The sequence below is a fragment of the Salmo salar genome, chromosome 21 (assembly GCF_965601325.2).
Source record: "Salmo salar chromosome 21, fSalSal1, whole genome shotgun sequence".
NCBI lineage: Eukaryota > Metazoa > Chordata > Actinopteri > Salmoniformes > Salmonidae > Salmo > Salmo salar.
In genome coordinates this window covers 58,105,662-58,126,209 of record NC_138311.1, presented here as the reverse complement: position 1 = coordinate 58,126,209, position 20,548 = coordinate 58,105,662, and the positions used below count along the sequence as shown (strand labels likewise).

Genomic DNA, 20,548 nt, shown 5'->3' with positions numbered 1-20,548 from the left:
ATCCATAATAAACCAACAGCTTATTTTTATAGCAAAATTAGCAAGACGCACGGTCCCCAAGACAACACGGTGATTGAGAGCTTGAGAGCACTAATCAGCGTTTCCAGGGTGCTGACTCCTTCATGTCTCAATCAGTCAATGACTTCTCACATGAATCAAACTTGTTCCTTCTGGAATCTCAGGGTGCAGAGTTGAATGGGAAGATGTCCCCTATGTTACTAATGGACATAGGCCTTCCAGTCAAATACCTTTTGCTCTGTAATAATCTCTTGTGGACGGATGCACTCAACAGAAATCCAGCATCAGACGATATTATGATTTCTGTTCTGGGTGTCTGAGATACGGTGGCCCTCTGCACGCTCTGCACGGTGGCCCAGTTGGTTGAGCATGGTGCTTCCTACACCTGGATACTGGGATCTGAGCTGTCTGCTAAATGGCTATGTAATAATGAATCTCTCTGTGTGTTGTCTCAGTTTATAGACAGTGACACAAGCAACGATGACTATGTGGACACAGACGAGGAGGTGTCCAACGGGAGGGTGAATCTTCTGAACGGCTCTGGGCCTCCGTACTTCCACAGCTACCTCTACATGAAGGGTGAGCACTGAGTAACCTCGTCCCCGGGCTGGAATCGCAGGCGCATGGAGCCTGAGGTGGTGTGGTTAAAATAGAGACGGGAGAACGACGGCTACAGCTGTATTAGATTGGACTTTAGAAAATCACCAATCAGAAGAAATGGCTTCCCTGTGGCTAAGTTGGTAGAGCATGGTGTTTGCAACGCCAGGGTTGTGGGTTCGATTCCCACATGGGGCCAGTACGATAAAAAAAGGGGGGAAAAAAATGTATGAAATGTATGCATTCACTACTGTAAGTCGCTCTGGATAAGAGCGTCTGCTAAATGACTAAAATGTAAAATGTATTAGATTGGACTTTGGTGATTGTCTAATCAGAAGAAATGTTCAATGTAACTCCATGTTATTTTTAGAGAGCCCAGTTGATTCTAAGTTCGGACATATAAAGTTTATATGTGAAACCAATTTCTTACAATCATACTTTCCGATTTCCCGAACTCCCTCGTTTAGTCCATTACTTGCGCTGCTCGCCCTTTGAAATCCACAAAGAGGGTGGAGGTGCTAGATGGTGATGGACTGATGGATCAGCCAATTAAAACCAGCAGCTGTTTTCGTTGCTCCTGCCATATATTGCCATTCAAGTCCCGTTGTTCTGAGGCGCTCTGAAATGCTCTGAAACCAGACGTCTGGACAGAGTTCTGAGGCGCTCTGAAACCAGACGTCTGGACAGAGAGAGTTCTGAGGGGCTCTGAAACCAGACGTCTGGACAGAGAGACAGTTCTGAGGGGCTCTGAAACCAGACGTCTGGACAGAGAGACAGTTCTGAGGGGCTCTGAAACCAGACGTCTGGACAGAGAGAGAGTTCTGAGGGGCTCTGAAACCAGACGTCTGGACAGAGTTCTGAGGGGCTCTGAAACCAGACGTCTGGACAAAGAGAGAGTTCTGAGGCGCTCTGAAACCAGACGTCTGGACAGAGAGAGAGTTCTGAGGGGCTCTGAAACCAGACGTCTGGACAAAGAGAGAGTTCTGAGGCGCTCTGAAACCAGACGTCTGGACAGAGAGAGAGTTCTGAGGCGCTCTGAAACCAGACGTCTGGACAGAGTTCTGAGGGGCTCTGAAACCAGACGTCTGGACAGAGGGACAGTCAGCTGGTGGACCACTGGCCAACAGGCATGTAGGGGTTTCATGTTGCACTGAAGACACTGTTGTAGTGTTGTGGTCCTCTGGCTGGTACACCAACAGAGCCTGGAAACAACAAGTTAGTAGACCAGTAAGTCCTCTGGCTGGCTGGCTGGCTGGCTGGCTGGCTGGCTGGCTGGCTGGTACACTACCAGATACCAGTAAGTCCTCTGGCTGGCTAGCTGGCTGGCTGGTACACCACCAGATACCAGTAAGTCCTCTGGCTGGCTGGCTGGCTGGCTGGTACACCCCCAGATACCAGTAAGTCCTCTGGCTGGCTGGCTGGCTGGCTGGTACACCCCCAGATACCAGTAAGTCCTCTGGCTGGCTGGCTGGTACACCACCAGATACCAGTTAGTCCTCTGGCTGGCTGGCTGGCTGGCTGGCTGGTACACCCCCAGAGACCAGTAAGTCCTCTGGCTGGCTGGCTGGCTGACTGGCTGGTACACCACCAGATACCAGTTAGTCCTCTGGCTGGCTGGCTTGTTGGCTGGTACACCACCAGATACCAGTAAGTCCGCTGGCTGGCTGGCTGGCTGGCTGGTACACCACCAGATACCAGTTAGTCCTCTGGCTGGCTGGCTTGTTGGCTGGTACACCACCAGATACCAGTAAGTCCTCTGGCTGGCTGGCTGGTACACCACCAGATACCAGTTAGTCCTCTGGCTGGCTGGCTGGCTGGCTGGTACACCCCCAGAGACCAGTAAGTCCTCTGGCTGGCTGGCTGGCTGGCGGCGGGTACACCACCAGATACCAGTTAGTCCTCTGGCTGGCTGGCTTGTTGGCTGGTACACCACCAGATACCAGTAAGTCCGCTGGCTGGCTGGTACACCACCAGATACCAGTAAGTCCGCTGGCTGGCTGGCTGGCTGGTACACCCCCAGATACCAGTTAGTCCTTTGGCTGGCTGGCTGGCTGGCTGGCTGGCTGGTACACCACCATAGAGTGGTATCTTGTGTTATCGCCTATGAAACCTCTCCCTTTTAACAATCTACATTCTGCAACGACTGCAACATTTACTGTCATTAATCGTCGTCGTCTGTCTTTCTCTCCACGGCTCTCTGTAAAACCAGTGTAAAACACTTAGTATTAACTGCTGTTAAAAGGGATTTCTAAAGACGCTAGCTGGTTGATAAACCCCCTCCCCCTCACTCACACACCTGCGTTCTCCAGGTGGACTGATGATCCCGTGGCGACGGAGGTGGTGTGTATTGAAGGACGACACCTTCATGTGGTTCAGGGCTAAGCAGGACAGTCTGAAGAGTGGCTGGCTGTATAAGAAGGGCGGTGGGATGTCCACTCTGTCCAGAAGGAACTGGAAGCAGCGTTGGTTCGTACTGAGGGACGATAAACTCATGTACTTTGAGAACGACAGCGAGGAGAAGCTGAAGGGGACCATCGACATCCGCGCCGCCAAGTAAGAATCTGATCCCATATCTGATCAAACTTGGCGTTGTTGGCTAACCTAACATTCACCTCCGAGGCTTCATTCACACAGGCGGACAGATTCTGATCGTTTTTCCCCACTAATTGGTATTTTGACAAATCACATCAGATCTTTTTCAGCTGGTCAAAAGAACAATTAGTGAAAAGATCAGAATTGGGCTGCCTGTGTAAACACAGCCATGTTCTTTCCAGTAACAGTTTCTCTTCTCGTGATTTTACTTTTTAGAACTCTGGCAAAAATTCATCTTATACATTATTAGATTAATACATTATTAGATTAATACATTACTAGATTAATACATTACTAGATTAATACATTATTACATTATTAGATGAATACATTATTAGATGCATACATTAGATGAATACATTACTAGATTAATACATTATTATATTAATACATTATTAGATTAATACATTACTAGATTAATACACTATTAGATGAATACATTATTAGATTAATACATTACTAGATGAATACATTATTAGATTAATACATTACTAGATTAATACATTACTAGATGAATACATTACTAGATGAATACATTATTACATTATTAGATTAATACATTACTAGATTAATACATTACTAGCTGAATAGATTACTAGATGAATACATTATTAGCTGAATTGGTATCCTATCCTGCTGTCCACAGGGACATAGTGGATAACCACGCCAAGGAGAACGCTTTGAACATCGTGACTGAAGAGAGAACCTACCACATCTACGCAGAGACTCCTGAAGACGCCAGGTGTGTTAAGACTCTAGCCCTCTGCTCTCCAGACTCTAGCCCTCTGCTCTCCAGACTCTAGCCCTCTGCTCTCCAGACTCTAGCCCTCTGCTCTCCAGACTCTAGCCCTCTGCTCTCCAGACTCTAGCCCTCTGCTCCAGACTCTAGCCCTCTGCTCCAGACTCTAGCCCTCTGCTCCAGACTCTAGCCCTCTGCTCTCCAGACTCTAGCCCTCTGCTCTCCAGACTCTAGCCCTCTGCTCTCCAGACTCTAGCCCTCTGCTCTCCAGACTCTAGCCCTCTGCTCCAGACTCTAGCCCTCTGCTCTCCAGACTCTAGCCCTCTGCTCTCCAGACTCTAGCCCTCTGCTCCAGACTCTAGCCCTCTGCTCTCCAGACTCTAGCCCTCTGCTCTCCAGACTCTAGCCCTCTGCTCTCCAGACTCTAGCCCTCTGCTCTCCAGACTCTAGCCCTCTGCTCTCCAGACTCTAGCCCTCTGCTCTCCAGACTCTAGCCCTCTGCTCTCCAGACTCTAGCCCTCTGCTCTCCAGACTCTAGCCCTCTGCTCTCCAGACTCTAGCCCTCTGCTCCAGACTCTAGCCCTCTGCTCTCCAGACTCTAGCCCTCTGCTCTCCAGACTCTAGCCCTCTGCTCTCCAGACTCTAGCCCTCTGCTCTCCAGACTCTAGCCCTCTGCTCTCCAGACTCTAGCCCTCTGCTCTCCAGACTCTAGCCCTCTGCTCTCCAGACTCTAGCCCTCTGCTCTCCAGACTCTAGCCCTCTGCTCTCCAGACTCTAGCCCTCTGCTCTCCAGACTCTAGCCCTCTGCTCTCCAGACTCTAGCCCTCTGCTCTCCAGACTCTAGCCCTCTGCTCCAGACTCTAGCCCTCTGCTCTCCAGACTCTAGCCCTCTGCTCTCCAGACTCTAGCCCTCTGCTCTCCAGACTCTAGCCCTCTGCTCTCCAGACTCTAGCCCTCTGCTCTCCAGACTCTAGCCCTCTGCTCTCCAGACTCTAGCCCTCTGCTCTCCAGACTCTAGCCCTCTGCTCTCCAGACTCTAGCCCTCTGCTCTCCAGACTCTAGCCCTCTGCTCTCCAGACTCTAGTCTACAACACCATGGAACTATAGAATCAGACCGTAGTCTGTTAAACACATGACATTTACACAGAGTAGTAGTCTGATGGGTCATTTAGTAACAGCTGGTGTCTGATGGGTCTGTTAGTAACAGCTGGTGTCTGATGGGTCTGTTAGTAACAGCTGGTGTCTGATGGGTCTGTTAGTAACAGCTGGTGTCTGATGGGTCTGTTAGTAACAGCTGGTGTCTGATGGGTCTGTTAGTAACAGCTGGTGTCTGATGGGTCTGTTAGTAACAGCTGGTGTCTGATGGGTCTGTTAGTAACAGCTGGTGTCTGATGGGTCTGTTAGTAACAGCTGGTGTCTGATGGGTCTGTTAGTAACAGCTGGTGTCTGATGGGTCTGTTAGTAACAGCTGGTGTCTGATGGGTCTGTTAGTAACAGCTGGTGTCTGATGGGTCATTTAGTAACAGCTGGTGTCTGATGGGTCTGTTAGTAACAGCTGGTGTCTGATGGGTCATTTAGTAACAGCTGGTAGATGATGGACCTATGTATTTATGTATTTTTATAGATGTTGTATTAACCCCTAGTGGTCCACCAGTGTTGTATAGATGCTGTATTAACCCCTAGTGGTCCACCAGTGTTGTATAGATGCTGTATTAACCCCTAGTGGTCCACCAGTGTTGTATAGATGCTGTATTAACCCCTAGTGGTCCACCAGTGTTGTATAGATGCTGTATTAACCCCTAGTGGTCCACCAGTGTTGTATAGATGTTGTATTAACCCCTAGTGGTCCACCAGTGTTGTATAGATGCTGTATTAACCCCTAGTGGTCCACCAGTGTTGTATAGATGCTGTATTAACCCCTAGTGGTCCACCAGTGTTGTATAGATGCTGTATTAACCCCTAGTGGTCCACCAGTGTTGTATAGATGCTGTATTAACCCCTAGTGGTCCACCAGTGTTGTATAGATGCTGTATTAACCCCTATTGGTCCACCAGTGTTGTATAGATGCTGTATTAACCCCTAGTGGTCCACCAGTGTTGTATAGATGCTGTATTAACCCCTAGTGGTCCACCAGTGTTGTATAGATGCTGTATTAACCCCTAGTGGTCCACCAGTGTTGTATAGATGCTGTATTAACCCCTAGTGGTCCACCAGTGTTGTATAGATGCTGTATTAACCCCTAGTGGTCCACCAGTGTTGTATAGATGCTGTATTAACCCCTAGTGGTCCACCAGTGCATTGCTCTGTGGAATTCTTATGTCTCTCAACCATCACACTCTCTCTCTCCAGTGGTTGGTTCAACATGCTGAGTCGTGTCCACGGTGCCAATCCAGACCAGCTGATGGAGATGAGCCACGAGCAGGCCAACCCCAAGAACGCTGTGGTCAGAAACTACCCTTCCTCCATTACGTCTATCAATCTCTAGGAGTTACAGCCTTGACAATGTTCTGAACTTCAAATTTCACCACAGGGAACTGTGGATGTTGGATTGATCGACTCTGTGTGCGCCTCCGACAACCCTGACAGACCCAACTCGTTTGTCATCATCACTGCTAACCGTGTGATCCACTGCAACACTGAGATGCCTGAAGAGATGCACCACTGGATCGGCCTGCTGCAGAAACCGAAAGGAGACGCCAGGATAGACGGGCAGGAGTTCTTCGTCAGAGGTCAGTGATTTACAGTAACCTGTACGTCAAAGTTAATTTGTGGAATTTCTTTCCTTCTTAATGCGTTTTGAGCCCAATTGGTTGTGTTGTGACAAGGTAGAGGTGGTATACAGAAGATAGCTCTATTTGGTAAAAGACCCAAATCCACATTACGGCAAGAACAGCTCAAATAAGCAAAGAGAAATGATAGTCCATCATTACTTTAAGACATGAAGGTAGGTCAGTCAATCCGGAAAATGTCAAGTACTTTTTAAGTTTCTTCAAGTGCAGTCGCAAAAACCATCAAGCGCTATGATGAAACTGGCTCTCATGAGGATCACCACAGGAATGGAAGACCCAGAGTTTCCTCTGCTGCAGAGGATAAGTTCATTAGAGTTACCAGCCTCAGAAATCGGCAATTAACTTTACCTCAGATTGCAGCCCAAATAAATGCTTCACAGAGTTCAAGTAACAGACACATCTCAACATCAATTGTTCAGAGGAGACTGTGTGAATCAGGCCTTCATGGTCGAATTGCTGCAAAGAAAACACTACTAAAGGACACCAATAATAAGAAGAGACTTGATTGGGCCAAGAAACACGAGCAATGGACATTAGACCGGTGGCAATCTGTCCTTTGGTCTGATGAGTCCAAATCTGAGATTTCTGGTTCCAACCGCCGTGTCTTTGTGAGATGCAGAGTAGGTGAACGGATGATCTCCGCACGTGAGGTTCCCACCGTGAAGCATGGAGGAGGAGGTGTGGGGGTGCTATGCTGGTGACGCTGTGATTTATTTAGAATTCAAGGCCCACTTAACCAGCATGGCTACCACAGCATTCTGCAGCGATACGCCATCACATCTGTGCTTCGTGGGACTCATTTGTTTTTCAACAGGACAATGACCCAAAACACACTTAAAGTCTGTGTAAGGGCTATTTGACCAAGAAGGAGAGTGATGGAGTGCTGCGTCAGATGACCTGACCTCGACAATCACCCGACCTCAACCCAATTGGGATGAGTTGGACCGCACACTAAAGAAAAAGCAGCCAACAAGTGCTCAGCATATATGGGAACTCCTTCAAGACTTTTGGAAAAGCATTCCAGGTGACTACCTCATGAAGCTGGTTGAGAGAATGCCAAGAGTGTGCAAAGCTGTCATCAAGGCAAAGGGTGGCTATTTGAAGAATCTCAAATCTAAAATATATTTTGATTTCTTTTACACTTTTTGTGGTTACTACATGATTCCATATGTGTTATTTCATAGATTTGATGTCTTCACTGTTATTCTACAATGTAGAAAATAGTAAAAATAAAGAAAAACCCTGGAATGAGTAGGTGTGTCCAAACTTTTGACTGGTACTGTACATATTTCGGAACCATCATGAACATTTTAACAACTGATTTTTCGTCTATTCTCAGTACTGGACAATACCTTTTTAATTTTCTTCTCTCTCTCTCTCTCCTCCCAGGTTGGCTTCACAAGGAGATCAGGGCTAAGAGCACTAGTCTGAAGCTGAAGAAGAGATGGTTTGTTTTAACCTCTAATTCTCTGGACTACTACAAGTCTTCAGAGCGCAACGTGTCCAAGCTGGGGACCCTGGTCCTCAACAGTCTCTGTTCTGTGGTCCAGCCCGACGAGAAGGTCTTCAAGGACACAGGTAGGTAGAGACTGAGAATGTGGCACCCTCCCCCCCCCCCTTCATAGTGCCATAGGGCTCTGCTCAGAAGAAGTGTGCTATATAGAGGTAATAGGGTGCCATTTGGGATGCAGACCGGGAGAGTAGTGACCTGTACAGCGCCTTGCATTTCTAGCCTGGTCCCAGATCGTTTTGTGTCGTCTTGACACTTCCTATTAGTGACGAAAACCATAAGAGTTGGCCAAAAAAAAAAAATACATCTGGGACCAGGCTAATGCATTTCAGCCAATCACACCTGAGAATGCTCCTTGAATCACTCTTAACTATTCTATACACCCCCCCCCCCCCCCCCCCCCCCCCCACCCACCAGGTTACTGGAGCATCATCGTCCACGGCCGGAAACACTCGTACCACCTCTACACCAAGCTGCTGAACGAGGCTATGCGCTGGGCGTCGGCCATACAGGGGGCTGTCGACAGCAAGGTTCCCATAGAGACACCCACACAGCAACTCATCAGGGACATCAAGGTACAGCCAATCAACAACCTTCGTATCGCCAGTTAACCAATCACCAGCCTTCATACTGACACGGTCATTTTCATGGTCAGATGAATTTGCATTTTTTTTGGTAGCCTGGTTACAGATCTGTTTGTGCCGTCTTGTCAACTTACTGTGTCATTGATGCGCGTTTGACACAAACAGATCTGAGACCAGTTTAGTTACATTTATCCCTGAGCTCCAATGTAACCCTGTAGTGAAGTGAGGTACTAAACTGGGCCCAGCACACTGTAGTGAAGTGAGGTACTAAACTGGGCCTGTACAATCACACTGTAGTGAAGTGAGGTACTAAACTGAGCCAGTACAGTCACACTGTAGTGAAGTGAGGTACTAAACTGGGCCTGTACAGTCACACTGTAGTGAAGTGAGGTACTAAACTGAGCCTGTACAGTCACACTGTAGCATAGTGAGGTACTAAACTGGGCCTGTACAATCACACTGTAGTGAAGTGAGGTACTAAACTGAGCCAGTACAGTCACACTGTAGTGAAGTGAGGTACTAAACTGGGCCAGTACAGACACACTGTAGTGAAGTGAGGTACTAAACTGGGCCAGTACAGTCACACTGTAGTGAAGTGAGGTACTAAACTGGGCCTGTACAGTCACACTGTAGTGAAGTGAGGTACTAAACTGGGCCTGTACAGACACACTGTAGTGAAGTGAGGTACTAAACTGGGCCTGTACAGACACACTGTAGTGAAGTGAGGTACTAAACTGGGCCTGTACAGACACACTGTAGTGTAGTGAGGTACTAAACTGGGCCAGTACAGTAACACTGTAGTGTAGTGAGGTACTAAACTGGGCCAGTACAATATGTGGAAAAAGTCATGGGGTCTGAATACTTTCCTCAGGCACTGTAAGCACCCCCTTAAGTATAATGAATTATGGTCCCACCCCCCCATAGTGTTGCTATGGTCCACAGGAGATGGCAAGACCGCACAAACAGGATTAGCCTGTTCAAGCGAACTAACGGCTGTATTTTTGTTTTGATTCACACTACAAACAGACTAGTGTTGACCTCTAACTCCTAGCCCCTGACCTCTGTGTACCCCCCCCCTAGGAGAGCAGTCTGAACGTGGAAGCTGTGGAACAGACGTACTGGAGGAACCCTATCCTCAGATATACCCAGCACCCGCTCCACTCCCCCCTGCTGCCTCTGCCTTACGGGGAGGTCAACATCCACCGTGAGTTATTACTGCTTTAACCTGTTGGGTCTAGGGGGCAGCATTTGCACGTCTGGATAAAAAAAATGTACCCGATTTAATCTGGTTACTAATCCTACCCAGTAACTAGAATATGCATATACTTATTATATATGGATAGAAAACACTCTAAAGTTTCCAAAACTGTTTGAATGGTGTCTGTGAGTATAACAGAACTCATTTGGCAGGCAAAACCCTGAGACATTTTCTGACAGGAAGTGGATACCTGATGTGTTGTATTGACTTTAAACCTATCCCATTGAAAAACACAGGGGTTTAGGAATATTTTGGCACTTCCTATTGCTTCCACTAGATGTCACCAGCCTTTACAAAGTGTTTTGAGTCTTCTGGAGGGAGATCTGACCGAACAAGAGCCATGGAACGGTGATGTCCCATTAGACACCTGGCGCGCTACTTCATGTTGGGTACCCTCGTTCCAATACGTTATAAAAGAGTATGCATTCGTCCACCTTGAATATTATTCATGTTCTGGTTAAAAAAGGCCCTAATGATTTATGCTATACAACGTTTGACATGTTTGAACGAACGGAAATATATTTTTTCCCCTCGTTCATGACGAGAAGTCCGGCTGGCTTACATCATGTGCTAACGAGACGGAGATTTTTGGATATAAATGATGAGCTTTTTTGAACAAAACTACATTCGTTATGGACCTGTGATACCTGGAAGTGACATCTGATGAAGAGAATCAAAGGTAATGGATTATTTACATAGTATTTTCGATTTTAGATCTCCCCAACATGACGTCTAGTCTGTATCGCAACGCGTATTTTTCTGGGCGCAGTGCTCAGATTATTGCAAAGTGTGATTTCCCAGTAAGGTTATTTTTAAATCTGGCAAGTTGATTGCGTTCAAGAGATGTAAATCTATAATTCTTTAAATGACAATATAATATTTTAACAATGTTTTCTAATTTTAATTATTTAATTTGTGACGCTGACTTGACTGCCGGTTATTGGAGGGAAACGATTTCCTCAACATCAATGCCATAGTAAAACGCTGTTTTTGGATATAAAAATGAACTTGATAGAACTAAAAATGCATGCATTGTCTAACATAATGTCCTAGGAGTGTCATCTGATGGAGATTGTAAAAGGTTAGTGCATCATTTTAGCTGGTTTTATGGTTTTGGTGACCCTGTCTTTGACTTGACAAAACATTACACACAACTCTTGTAAATGTACTGTCCTAACATACTCTAAATTTATGCTTTCGCCGTAAAACCTTTTTGAAATCGTAAAACGTGGTTAGATTAAGGAGATGTTTATCTTTCAAATGGTGTAACATAGTTGTATTTTTGAAAAATTTGAATTTTGACATTTATTTGGATTCAAATTTGCCGCTCTTGAAATGCACCTGCTGTTGATGGAGTGCACCACGGGTGGCACGCTAGCGTCCCACCTAGCCCCAAGAGGTTAACACAACTACCTATTTTAATCCTCCAAGGACTTCTACTACAACCTCTTTAACCCTCCAAGGACTTCTACTACAACCTCTTTAACCCTAAAAGGGCTTCTACTACAACCTCTTTAACCCTCCAAGGGCTTCTACTACAACCTCTTTAACCCTCCAAGGACTTCTACTATAACCTCTTTAACCCTCCAAGGACTTCTACTACAACCTCTTTAACCCTCCAAGGGCTTCTACTACAACCTCTTTAACCCTCCAAGGGCTTCTACTACAACCTCTTTAACCCTCCAAGGGCTTCTACTACAACCTCTTTAACCCTCCAAGGACTTCTACTACAACCTCTTTAACCCTCCAAGGGCTTCTACTACAACCTCTTTAACCCTCCAAGGACTTCTACTACAACCTCTTTAACCCTCCAAGGACTTCTACTATAACCTCTTTAACCCTCCAAGGACTTCTACTACAACCTCTTTAACCCTCCAAGGACTTCTACTACAACCTCTTTAACCCTCCAAGGACTTCTACTATAACCTCTTTAACCCTCCAAGGACTTCTACTACAACCTCTTTAACCCTCCAAGGGCTTCTACTACAACCTCTTTAACCCTCCAAGGACTTCTACTACAACCTCTTTAACCCTCCAAGGGCTTCTACTACAACCTCTTTAACCCTCCAAGGACTTCTACTATAACCTCTTTAACCCTCCAACAACCGTACAGTTTTACCATTCGTTCCGGTTGGCAGAAATTAAACGTATAAAGCCCCGTGGCTTTCTCTCACCATGCTTTTGTTAATGAAGTCTCTCTCTCTCTGTTTATTTCTGCTTCTCTCTCTCTCTCTCTCTCTCTCTCTCTCTCTCTCTCTCTCTCTCTCTCTCTTTCTTTCTCTCGTTCTCTCTTTCTTTCTTTCTCTCTCTCCTCCCCCCAGTCCAAAAGGAGAATGGCTATGCCAGCCTGCAGGACGAGGCAGTGAAGATCTTCAACTCTCTGCAGGAGATGGAGTCGGTGTCTGATCCCGTCCCGATCATCCAGGGTATCCTCCAGACCTGCCAGGACCTACGCCTGCTCCGAGACGAGGTCTACTGCCAGCTCATCAAGCAGACCAATCACGTGCCTCAGCCCAACAGCTCGGCCAATCGCGCCCACTGGCACCTCCTCTCCTGTATGAGCTGTACCTTCCTGCCCAGCCGGGGCATCCTGCGCTACCTCAAGTTCCACCTTAAAGGGTACTTTATTTACCTCCAGTTCCACCTTAAAGGGTACTTTATTTACCTCCCAGTTCCACCTTAAATGGTAGTTTATTTACCTCCAGTTCCACCTTAAAGGGTACTTTATTTACCTCCCAGTTCCACCTTAAATGGTAGTTTATTTACCTCCAGTTCCACCTTAAAGGGTACTTTATTTACCTCCCAGTTCCACCTTAAAGGGTACTTTATTTACCTCCAGTTCCATCTTAAAGGGTACTTTATTTACCTCCCAGTTCCACCTTAAATGGTACTTTATTTACCTCCAGTTCCATCTTAAAGGGTACTTTATTTACCTCCAGTTCCACCTTAAATGGTACTTTATTTACCTCAAGTTCCACCTTAAAGGGTACTTTATTTACCTCCAGTTCCACCTTAAAGGGTACTTTATTTACCTCCAGTTCCACCTTAAAGGGTACTTTATTTACCTCCAGTTCCACCTTAAAGGGTAGAGAACATCCCCCCACGCATCTCTACCCTATGGCTGGGAGAACGTTCCCTCCCTATAGCTTGTAGTAAGTGGAATGTCATTAAGGAGGCCAAAGGCAGCAGCAAGCTCATGTGGAAAAACATTGATAAACTGACTAGAAAAGGCCATGTCAAGAATGGTGACCTACCACTGAAGGTAGATGGAAGGCCACGTTAAGAATGGTGACCTACCACTGAAGGTAGATGGAAGGCCACGTTAAGAATGGTGACCTACCACTGAAGGTTGATGGAAGGCCACGTTAAGAATGGTGACCTACCACTGAAGGTAGATGGAAGGCCATGTTAAGAATGGTGACCTACCACTGAAGGTAGATGGAAGGCCACGTTAAGAATGGTGACCTACCACTGAAGGTAGATGGAAGGCCATGTTAAGAATGGTGACCTACCACTGAAGGTAGATGGAAGGCCACGTTAAGAATGGTGACCTACCACTGAAGGTAGATGGAAGGCCATGTTAAGAATGGTGACCTACCACTGAAGGTAGATGGAAGGCCACGTTAAGAATGGTGACCTACCACTGAAGGTAGATGGAAGGCCATGTTAAGAATGGTGACCTACCACTGAAGGTAGATGGAAGGCCACGTTAAGAATGGTGACCTACCACTGAAGGTAGATGGAAGGCCATGTTAAGAATGGTGACCTACCACTGAAGGTAGATGGAAGGCCACGTTAAGAATGGTGACCTACCACTGAAGGTAGATGGAAGGCCACGTTAAGAATGGTGACCTACCACTGAAGGTAGATGGAAGGCCACGTTAAGAATGGTGACCTACCACTGAAGGTTGATGGAAGGCCACGTTAAGAATGGTGACCTACCACTGAAGGTAGATGGAAGGCCATGTTAAGAATGGTGACCTACCACTGAAGGTAGATGGAAGGCCACGTTAAGAATGGTGACCTACCACTGAAGGTAGATGGAAGGCCATGTTAAGAATGGTGACCTACCACTGAAGGTAGATGGAAGGCCACGTTAAGAATGGTGACCTACCACTGAAGGTAGATGGAAGGCCATGTTAAGAATGGTGACCTACCACTGAAGGTAGATGGAAGGCCACGTTAAGAATGGTGACCTACCACTGAAGGTAGATGGAAGGCCATGTTAAGAATGGTGACCTACCACTGAAGGTAGATGGAAGGCCACGTTAAGAATGGTGACCTCCGTCATCGCCACCACTTTCTATTGGTTCAGTTTGAGTTGGGCCAACAATTTACCATCAGAGACCAGACTATCACCCCTTGCAACGACTGGTACCCGGGTTTTTAACCTAGTGGCGACAAATGACTGGTGCATAAACTCATATCCTGTCTGTCAAATACAGACCAATCAGCATCCTCCCTGTGATCTTGATGTGAGCAACTACAGACCAATCAGCATCCTCCCTGTCATCTTGATGTGAGCAACTACAGACCAATCAGCATCCTCCCTGTCATCTTGATGTGAGCAACTACAGACCAATCAGCATCCTCCCTGTCATCTTGATGTGAGCAACTACAGACCAATCAGCACCCTCCTTGTCATCTTGATGTGAGCAACTACAGACCAATCAGCATCCTCCTTGTCATCTTGATGTGAGCAACTACAGACCAATCAGCATCCTCCTTGTCATCTTGATGTGAGCAACTATAGACCAATCAGCACCCTCCTTGTCATCTTGATGTGAGCAACTACAGACCAATCAGCATCCTCCCTGTCATCTTGATGTGAGCAAATACAGACCAATCAGTATCCTCCCTGCAGAGAAAGTGTTGATGGAACATGCTAACAGCCCATCTGAATATGAACAGCTTTCTCATTCACCCCATGCAGTTTGGGTTCAGGGTGAACCACTCAACAGAGACATTATGTTACTATCTCCTAGAGGTGAACCACTCAACAGAGACATTATGTTACTATCTCCTAGAGGTGAACCACTCAACAGAGACATTATGTTACTATCTCCTAGAGGTGAACCACTCAACAGAGACATTATGTTACTATCCCCTAGGGTTGAACCACTCAACAGAGACATTATGTTACTATCTCCTAGAGGTGAACCACTCAACAGAGACATTATGTTACTATCTCCTAGAGGTGAACCACTCAACAGAGACATTATGTTACTATCTCCTAGAGGTGAACCACTCAACAGAGACATTATGTTACTATCTCCTAGAGGTGAACCACTCAACAGAGACATTATGTTACTATCTCCTAGAGGTGAACCACTCAACAGAGACATTATGTTACTATCTCCTAGAGGTGAACCACTCAACAGAGACATTATGTTACTATCTCCTAGAGGTGAACCACTCAACAGAGACATTATGTTACTATCTCCTAGAGGTGAACCACTCAACAGAGACATTATGTTACTATCTCCTAGAGGTGAACCACTCAACAGAGACATTATGTTACTATCTCCTAGAGGTGAACCACTCAACAGAGACATTATGTTACTATCTCCTAGAGGTGAACCACTCAACAGAGACATTATGTTACTATCTCCTAGAGGTGAACCACTCAACAGAGACATTATGTTACTATCTCCTAGAGGTGAACCACTCAACAGAGACATTATGTTACTATCTCCTAGAGGTGAACCACTCAACAGAGACATTATGTTACTATCTCCTAGAGGTGAACCACTCAACAGAGACATTATGTTACTATCTCCTAGAGGTGAACCACTCAACAGAGACATTATGTTACTATCTCCTAGAGGTGAACCACTCAACAGAGACATTATGTTACTATCTCCTAGAGGTGAACCACTCAACAGAGACATTATGTTACTATCTCCTAGAGGTGAACCACTCAACAGAGACATTATGTTACTATCTCCTAGAGGTGAACCACTCAACAGAGACATTATGTTACTATCTCCTAGAGGTGAACCACTCAACAGAGACATTATGTTACTATCTCCTAGAGGTGAACCACTCAACAGAGACATTATGTTACTATCTCCTAGAGGTGAACCACTCAACAGAGACATTATGTTACTATCTCCTAGAGGTGAACCACTCAACAGAGACATTATGTTACTATCTCCTAGAGGTGAACCACTCAACAGAGACATTATGTTACTATCTCCTAGAGGTGAACCACTCAACAGAGACATTATGTTACTATCTCCTAGAGGTGAACCACTCAACAGAGACATTATGTTACTATCTCCTAGAGGTGAACCACTCAACAGAGACATTATGTTACTATCTCCTAGAGATGAACAAGGCCAAGCTGGACAAAGGGGGTGTTGTAGGTGCAGTTCTCCTCGGAAAAATCCTTTTGACACTGTTAACCACAATGTCCTCGTCTCCAAGCCGTCCAACTTCAAACATCTCATCGAGTGTTTTAAAACGGATTTGAATCTTATCAAATTGTATCCGGCTGACCGGATGCAATGGGACCTACCATCACCAAGGGAACACACTATGGGAGTACCACAGGGTTCAATCCTGGGCCCTTTGTTGTTATTTAGTCTCTATCAGGCTGTGGCTGATACAGTTATTTATACACATGGGAAAAATTCTGATCAAGTTGCAAGCAAACTAACGGTATCGTTGTGGAAAGTGGCTGAAAAGGCTCAGCCACTTTCGATGTGGGGGGAAAAAATGGTAGCTATTTACTCAAATATCTGGGCATTATCCTAGACCCTACTTTGAACTGTAAAAACAATTTTTTATTTTTTTTTATACAGAATAGTCTTCTTACACATGTTCATTTAGATCAGGAACTCTCTCTACAGAGGCGGCCATGATGGATTTACACGCAATGATTTTCTGTCACCTGTCCTATTGTATCGGCAGCTGTTCTCAAGCCAATTAAACATCCGTTAAACCCCTTCGATCTCTATGTAAACAAGTTACTTAAGATCCTGGACAGGAAATCGCATCATTAATGTCACTGGGATATTCTCACCAAGTACACTCTGTTCAAATTTGGACAACTTCCTTTTTTCTCTGATGTCTGTCTAGTTTATAAGATCGTCGATAATGTTGCAGCCCCACCTCTGAAAGATTTTGTCATATTAAGCTCTGAACAAAACAGCAGAGTCAGCCGGACCTCCACAAGCTAGAGGACACTGTCATTCCTCAACGAAGGAACAGTCAGCGTTTTCCACCTCGGGCATCAGGAAATGGAATTCCCTCCTCTCTACCTTTTTTAATTAAAGCACTAGTGACTTTAAATCCTGCTCCGTGGAGGTCAAAGTGTGGATCAATCCTGCATTTGTTGTATTTTATGATTCCTGTATTTGTTTTAAACTGTTATCTGACTATACTGCTGTGTTTTTAGTTAGGGAGTGTGGATGAAAATTAGCTGTGTTTAGCTAACTCTGGTGGAAACATATTTCACTGCCTGAAATAGTTTTTTTTAAAAATTTGAACATGGTCCCTTTAATAAAATTACCACTACAGCTTTGAGCCACAAGCAGAAAGTTTCCCCTCCCTATAGCTTCTAATACAAATAGACATATTTTCTGTGATTGATTTGTATGGATGAGTAAACTGGACAGTAAGACATCAGTAACGTTGATTTGCTCATCCTCTACAACCTCAGTTAACCGTCTGTCTGTTTGTCCGTTCTTCTCCAGGGTGAAGGAGCAGTTTCCCGGAACAGAGGTGGACATGTTCGCCCATTTCATAGGCGAATCTCTGAAGAGGACTAAAGTCAGGGACTATGTTCCGTCTCAGGAGGAGATCGTAGCCTTACTGACCCGGCAGGAAATGACTACTACGGTCTACTGCCACGGAGGCGGATCCTGCAAGATCTCCATTAACTCACACACCACCGCTGGAGAGGTAAGTGTTATGTTCCCCAGCAAGAAAACCAGAAGTAGGTCGCTCAGACAGAAGAGGGAACTAAAAAATTTGTTTTTTAATTGACCAACGACCAAAAGGAAACAGGTGGGGTTTTAGGAGGGTTTCTGAAAGATACTCATTGGGGGGGGGGGGGGGGGGTTCACTGAAAGTTGACTAGCAACAACAACTGGGACCTAAAAGACACCCACCATGAGACCCCACTACATTTACCCAAGAGGAGGCAAATAAAATGAAAACCCACACCAAACTAAGACAGGAAGTAAACCTAAAAGTGGAGCAAAACTAAACCAGGGAAATCAGATTGTCTAGAAACCAAAATAGTGAGAGCCAACTTAAGTTAACCCTCCACATCTATCAAGACAACTAAAGGAGTTAAACCCTCCACATCTATCAAGACAACTAAAGGAGTTAAACCCTCCACATCTATCAAGACAACTAAAGGAGTTAAACCCTCCACATCTATCCAGACAACTTAAGGAGTTAAACCCTCCACATCTATCCAGACAACTAAAGGAGTTAAACCCTCCACATCTATCAAGACAACTAAAGGAGTTAAACCCTCCACATCTATCCAGACAACTAAAGGAGTTAAACCCTCCATCTATCCAGACAACTAAAGGAGTTAACCCTCCACATCTATCCAGACAACTAAAGGAGTTAAACCCTCCACATCTATCAGGACAACTAAAGGTGATGACCCTCCACATCTATCCAGACAACTAAAGGAGTTAAACCCTCCACATCTATCCAGACAACTAAAGGAGTTACCCTCCACATCTATCAGGACAACTAAAGGTGTTAACCCTCCACATCTATCCAGACAACTAAAGGAGTTAAACCCTCCACCATCCATCAAGACAACTAAAGGTGATGACCCTCCACATCTATCCAGACAACTAAAGGAGTTACCCTCCACATCTATCAAGACAACTAAAGGAGTTAAACCCTCCACATCTATCAGGACAACTAAAGGAGTTAAACCCTCCACATCTATCCAGACACCTAAAGGAGTTAACCCTCCACATCTATCCAGACAACTAAAGGAGTTAAACCCTCCACATCTATCAGGACAACTAAAGGAGTTAAACCCTCCACATCTATCAGGACAACTAAAGGAGTTAAACCCTCCACATCTATCCAGACAACTAAAGGAGTTAAACCCTCCACATCTATCAGGACAACTAAAGGAGTTAAACCCTCCACATCTATCCAGACAACTAAAGGAGTTAAACCCTCCACATCTATCCAGACACCTAAAGGTGTTAAACCCTCCACATCTATCCAGACAACTAAAGGAGTTAAACCCTCCACATCTATCAATACAACTAAAGGTGATGACCCTCCACATCTATCAGGACAACTAAAGGAGTTAAACCCTCCACATCTATCCAGACAACTAAAGGAGTTAAACCCTCCACATCTATCAGGACAACTAAAGGAGTTAACCCTCCACATCTATCAGGACAACTAAAGGAGTTAAACCCTCCACATCTATCCAGACAACTAAAGGAGTTAAACCCTCCACATCTATCAAGACAACTAAAGGAGTTAAACCCTCCACATCTATCCAGACAACTAAAGGAGTTAAACCCTCCACATCTATCAAGACAACTAAAGGAGTTAAACCCTCCACATCTATCCAGACAACTAAAGGAGTTAAACCCTCCATCTATCCAGACAACTAAAGGAGTTACCCTCCACATCTATCAAGACAACTGGAGCACTGGGCCAGACCTCGAAAAATAAATGAAGAGAACAAAGCCTGTAACACCTTCCACCTTAAGACAACATACACAGTACCAGCCAAAAGATTGGACACACCTACTCATTCAAGGGATTTTCTTTATTTTTACTATTTTCTATGTTGTAGAATAATAGTGAAAGACAAAACAACACTTATGGAATCAAATAGTAACCAAAAAAGTGTTAGATTCTTCAAAGACGCCACCCTTTGCCGTGATGACAGCTTTGCAAACTCTTGGCATTCTCTCAACCAGCTTCATGAGGTAGTCACCTGGAATGAGCTTCAGAGTAGGTGATTAGAGCGACTACCATACTCATGGGAAACTAGATCCCGGACGAGCCCCCTTTTTTTTATGTCCAACCTCGAAACATAAATAGAAAAACCATAGCATGTAACATATGATGCTCTATGTCCTTCTATGAGGTGTCCCTCTACATACGATACTCCCTCTATGTCCCTCTACATACTCCCTCTATGTCCCTCTACATGCTCCCTCTATGTCCCTCTATGTCCCTCTACATACTCCCTCTATGTCCCTCTATGTCCCTCTACATACTCCCTCTATGTCCCTCTACATTCTCCCTCTATGTCCCTCTACATACTCCCTCTATGTCCCTCTATGTCCCTCTACATGCTCCCTCTATGTCCCTCTATGTCCCTCTATGTCCCTCTACATACTCCCTCTACATTCTCCCTCTATGTCCCTCTACATACTCCCTCTATGTCCCTCTACATACTCCCTCTATGTCCCTCTACATGCTCCCTCTATGTCCCTCTACATGCTCCCT

At 45.4% G+C, this 20,548-nt stretch overlaps 1 protein-coding gene across 1 annotated transcript in view; it reads left to right on the top strand.

Annotated features, from left to right (window-relative positions):
• myo10l3 (myosin X, like 3) overlaps positions 1-20,548 on the top strand; it is a 188,515-nt gene that overhangs the window by 143,852 nt on the left and 24,115 nt on the right. Inside the window, 10 exon segments of the mRNA XM_082967263.1 lie at positions 474-597; positions 2,925-3,168; positions 3,854-3,949; positions 6,296-6,389; positions 6,477-6,675; positions 8,125-8,313; positions 8,663-8,820; positions 9,910-10,033; positions 12,409-12,706; positions 17,788-17,995. Of these exon segments, the coding sequence (XP_082823389.1) occupies positions 474-597; positions 2,925-3,168; positions 3,854-3,949; positions 6,296-6,389; positions 6,477-6,675; positions 8,125-8,313; positions 8,663-8,820; positions 9,910-10,033; positions 12,409-12,706; positions 17,788-17,995 (1,734 nt within the window).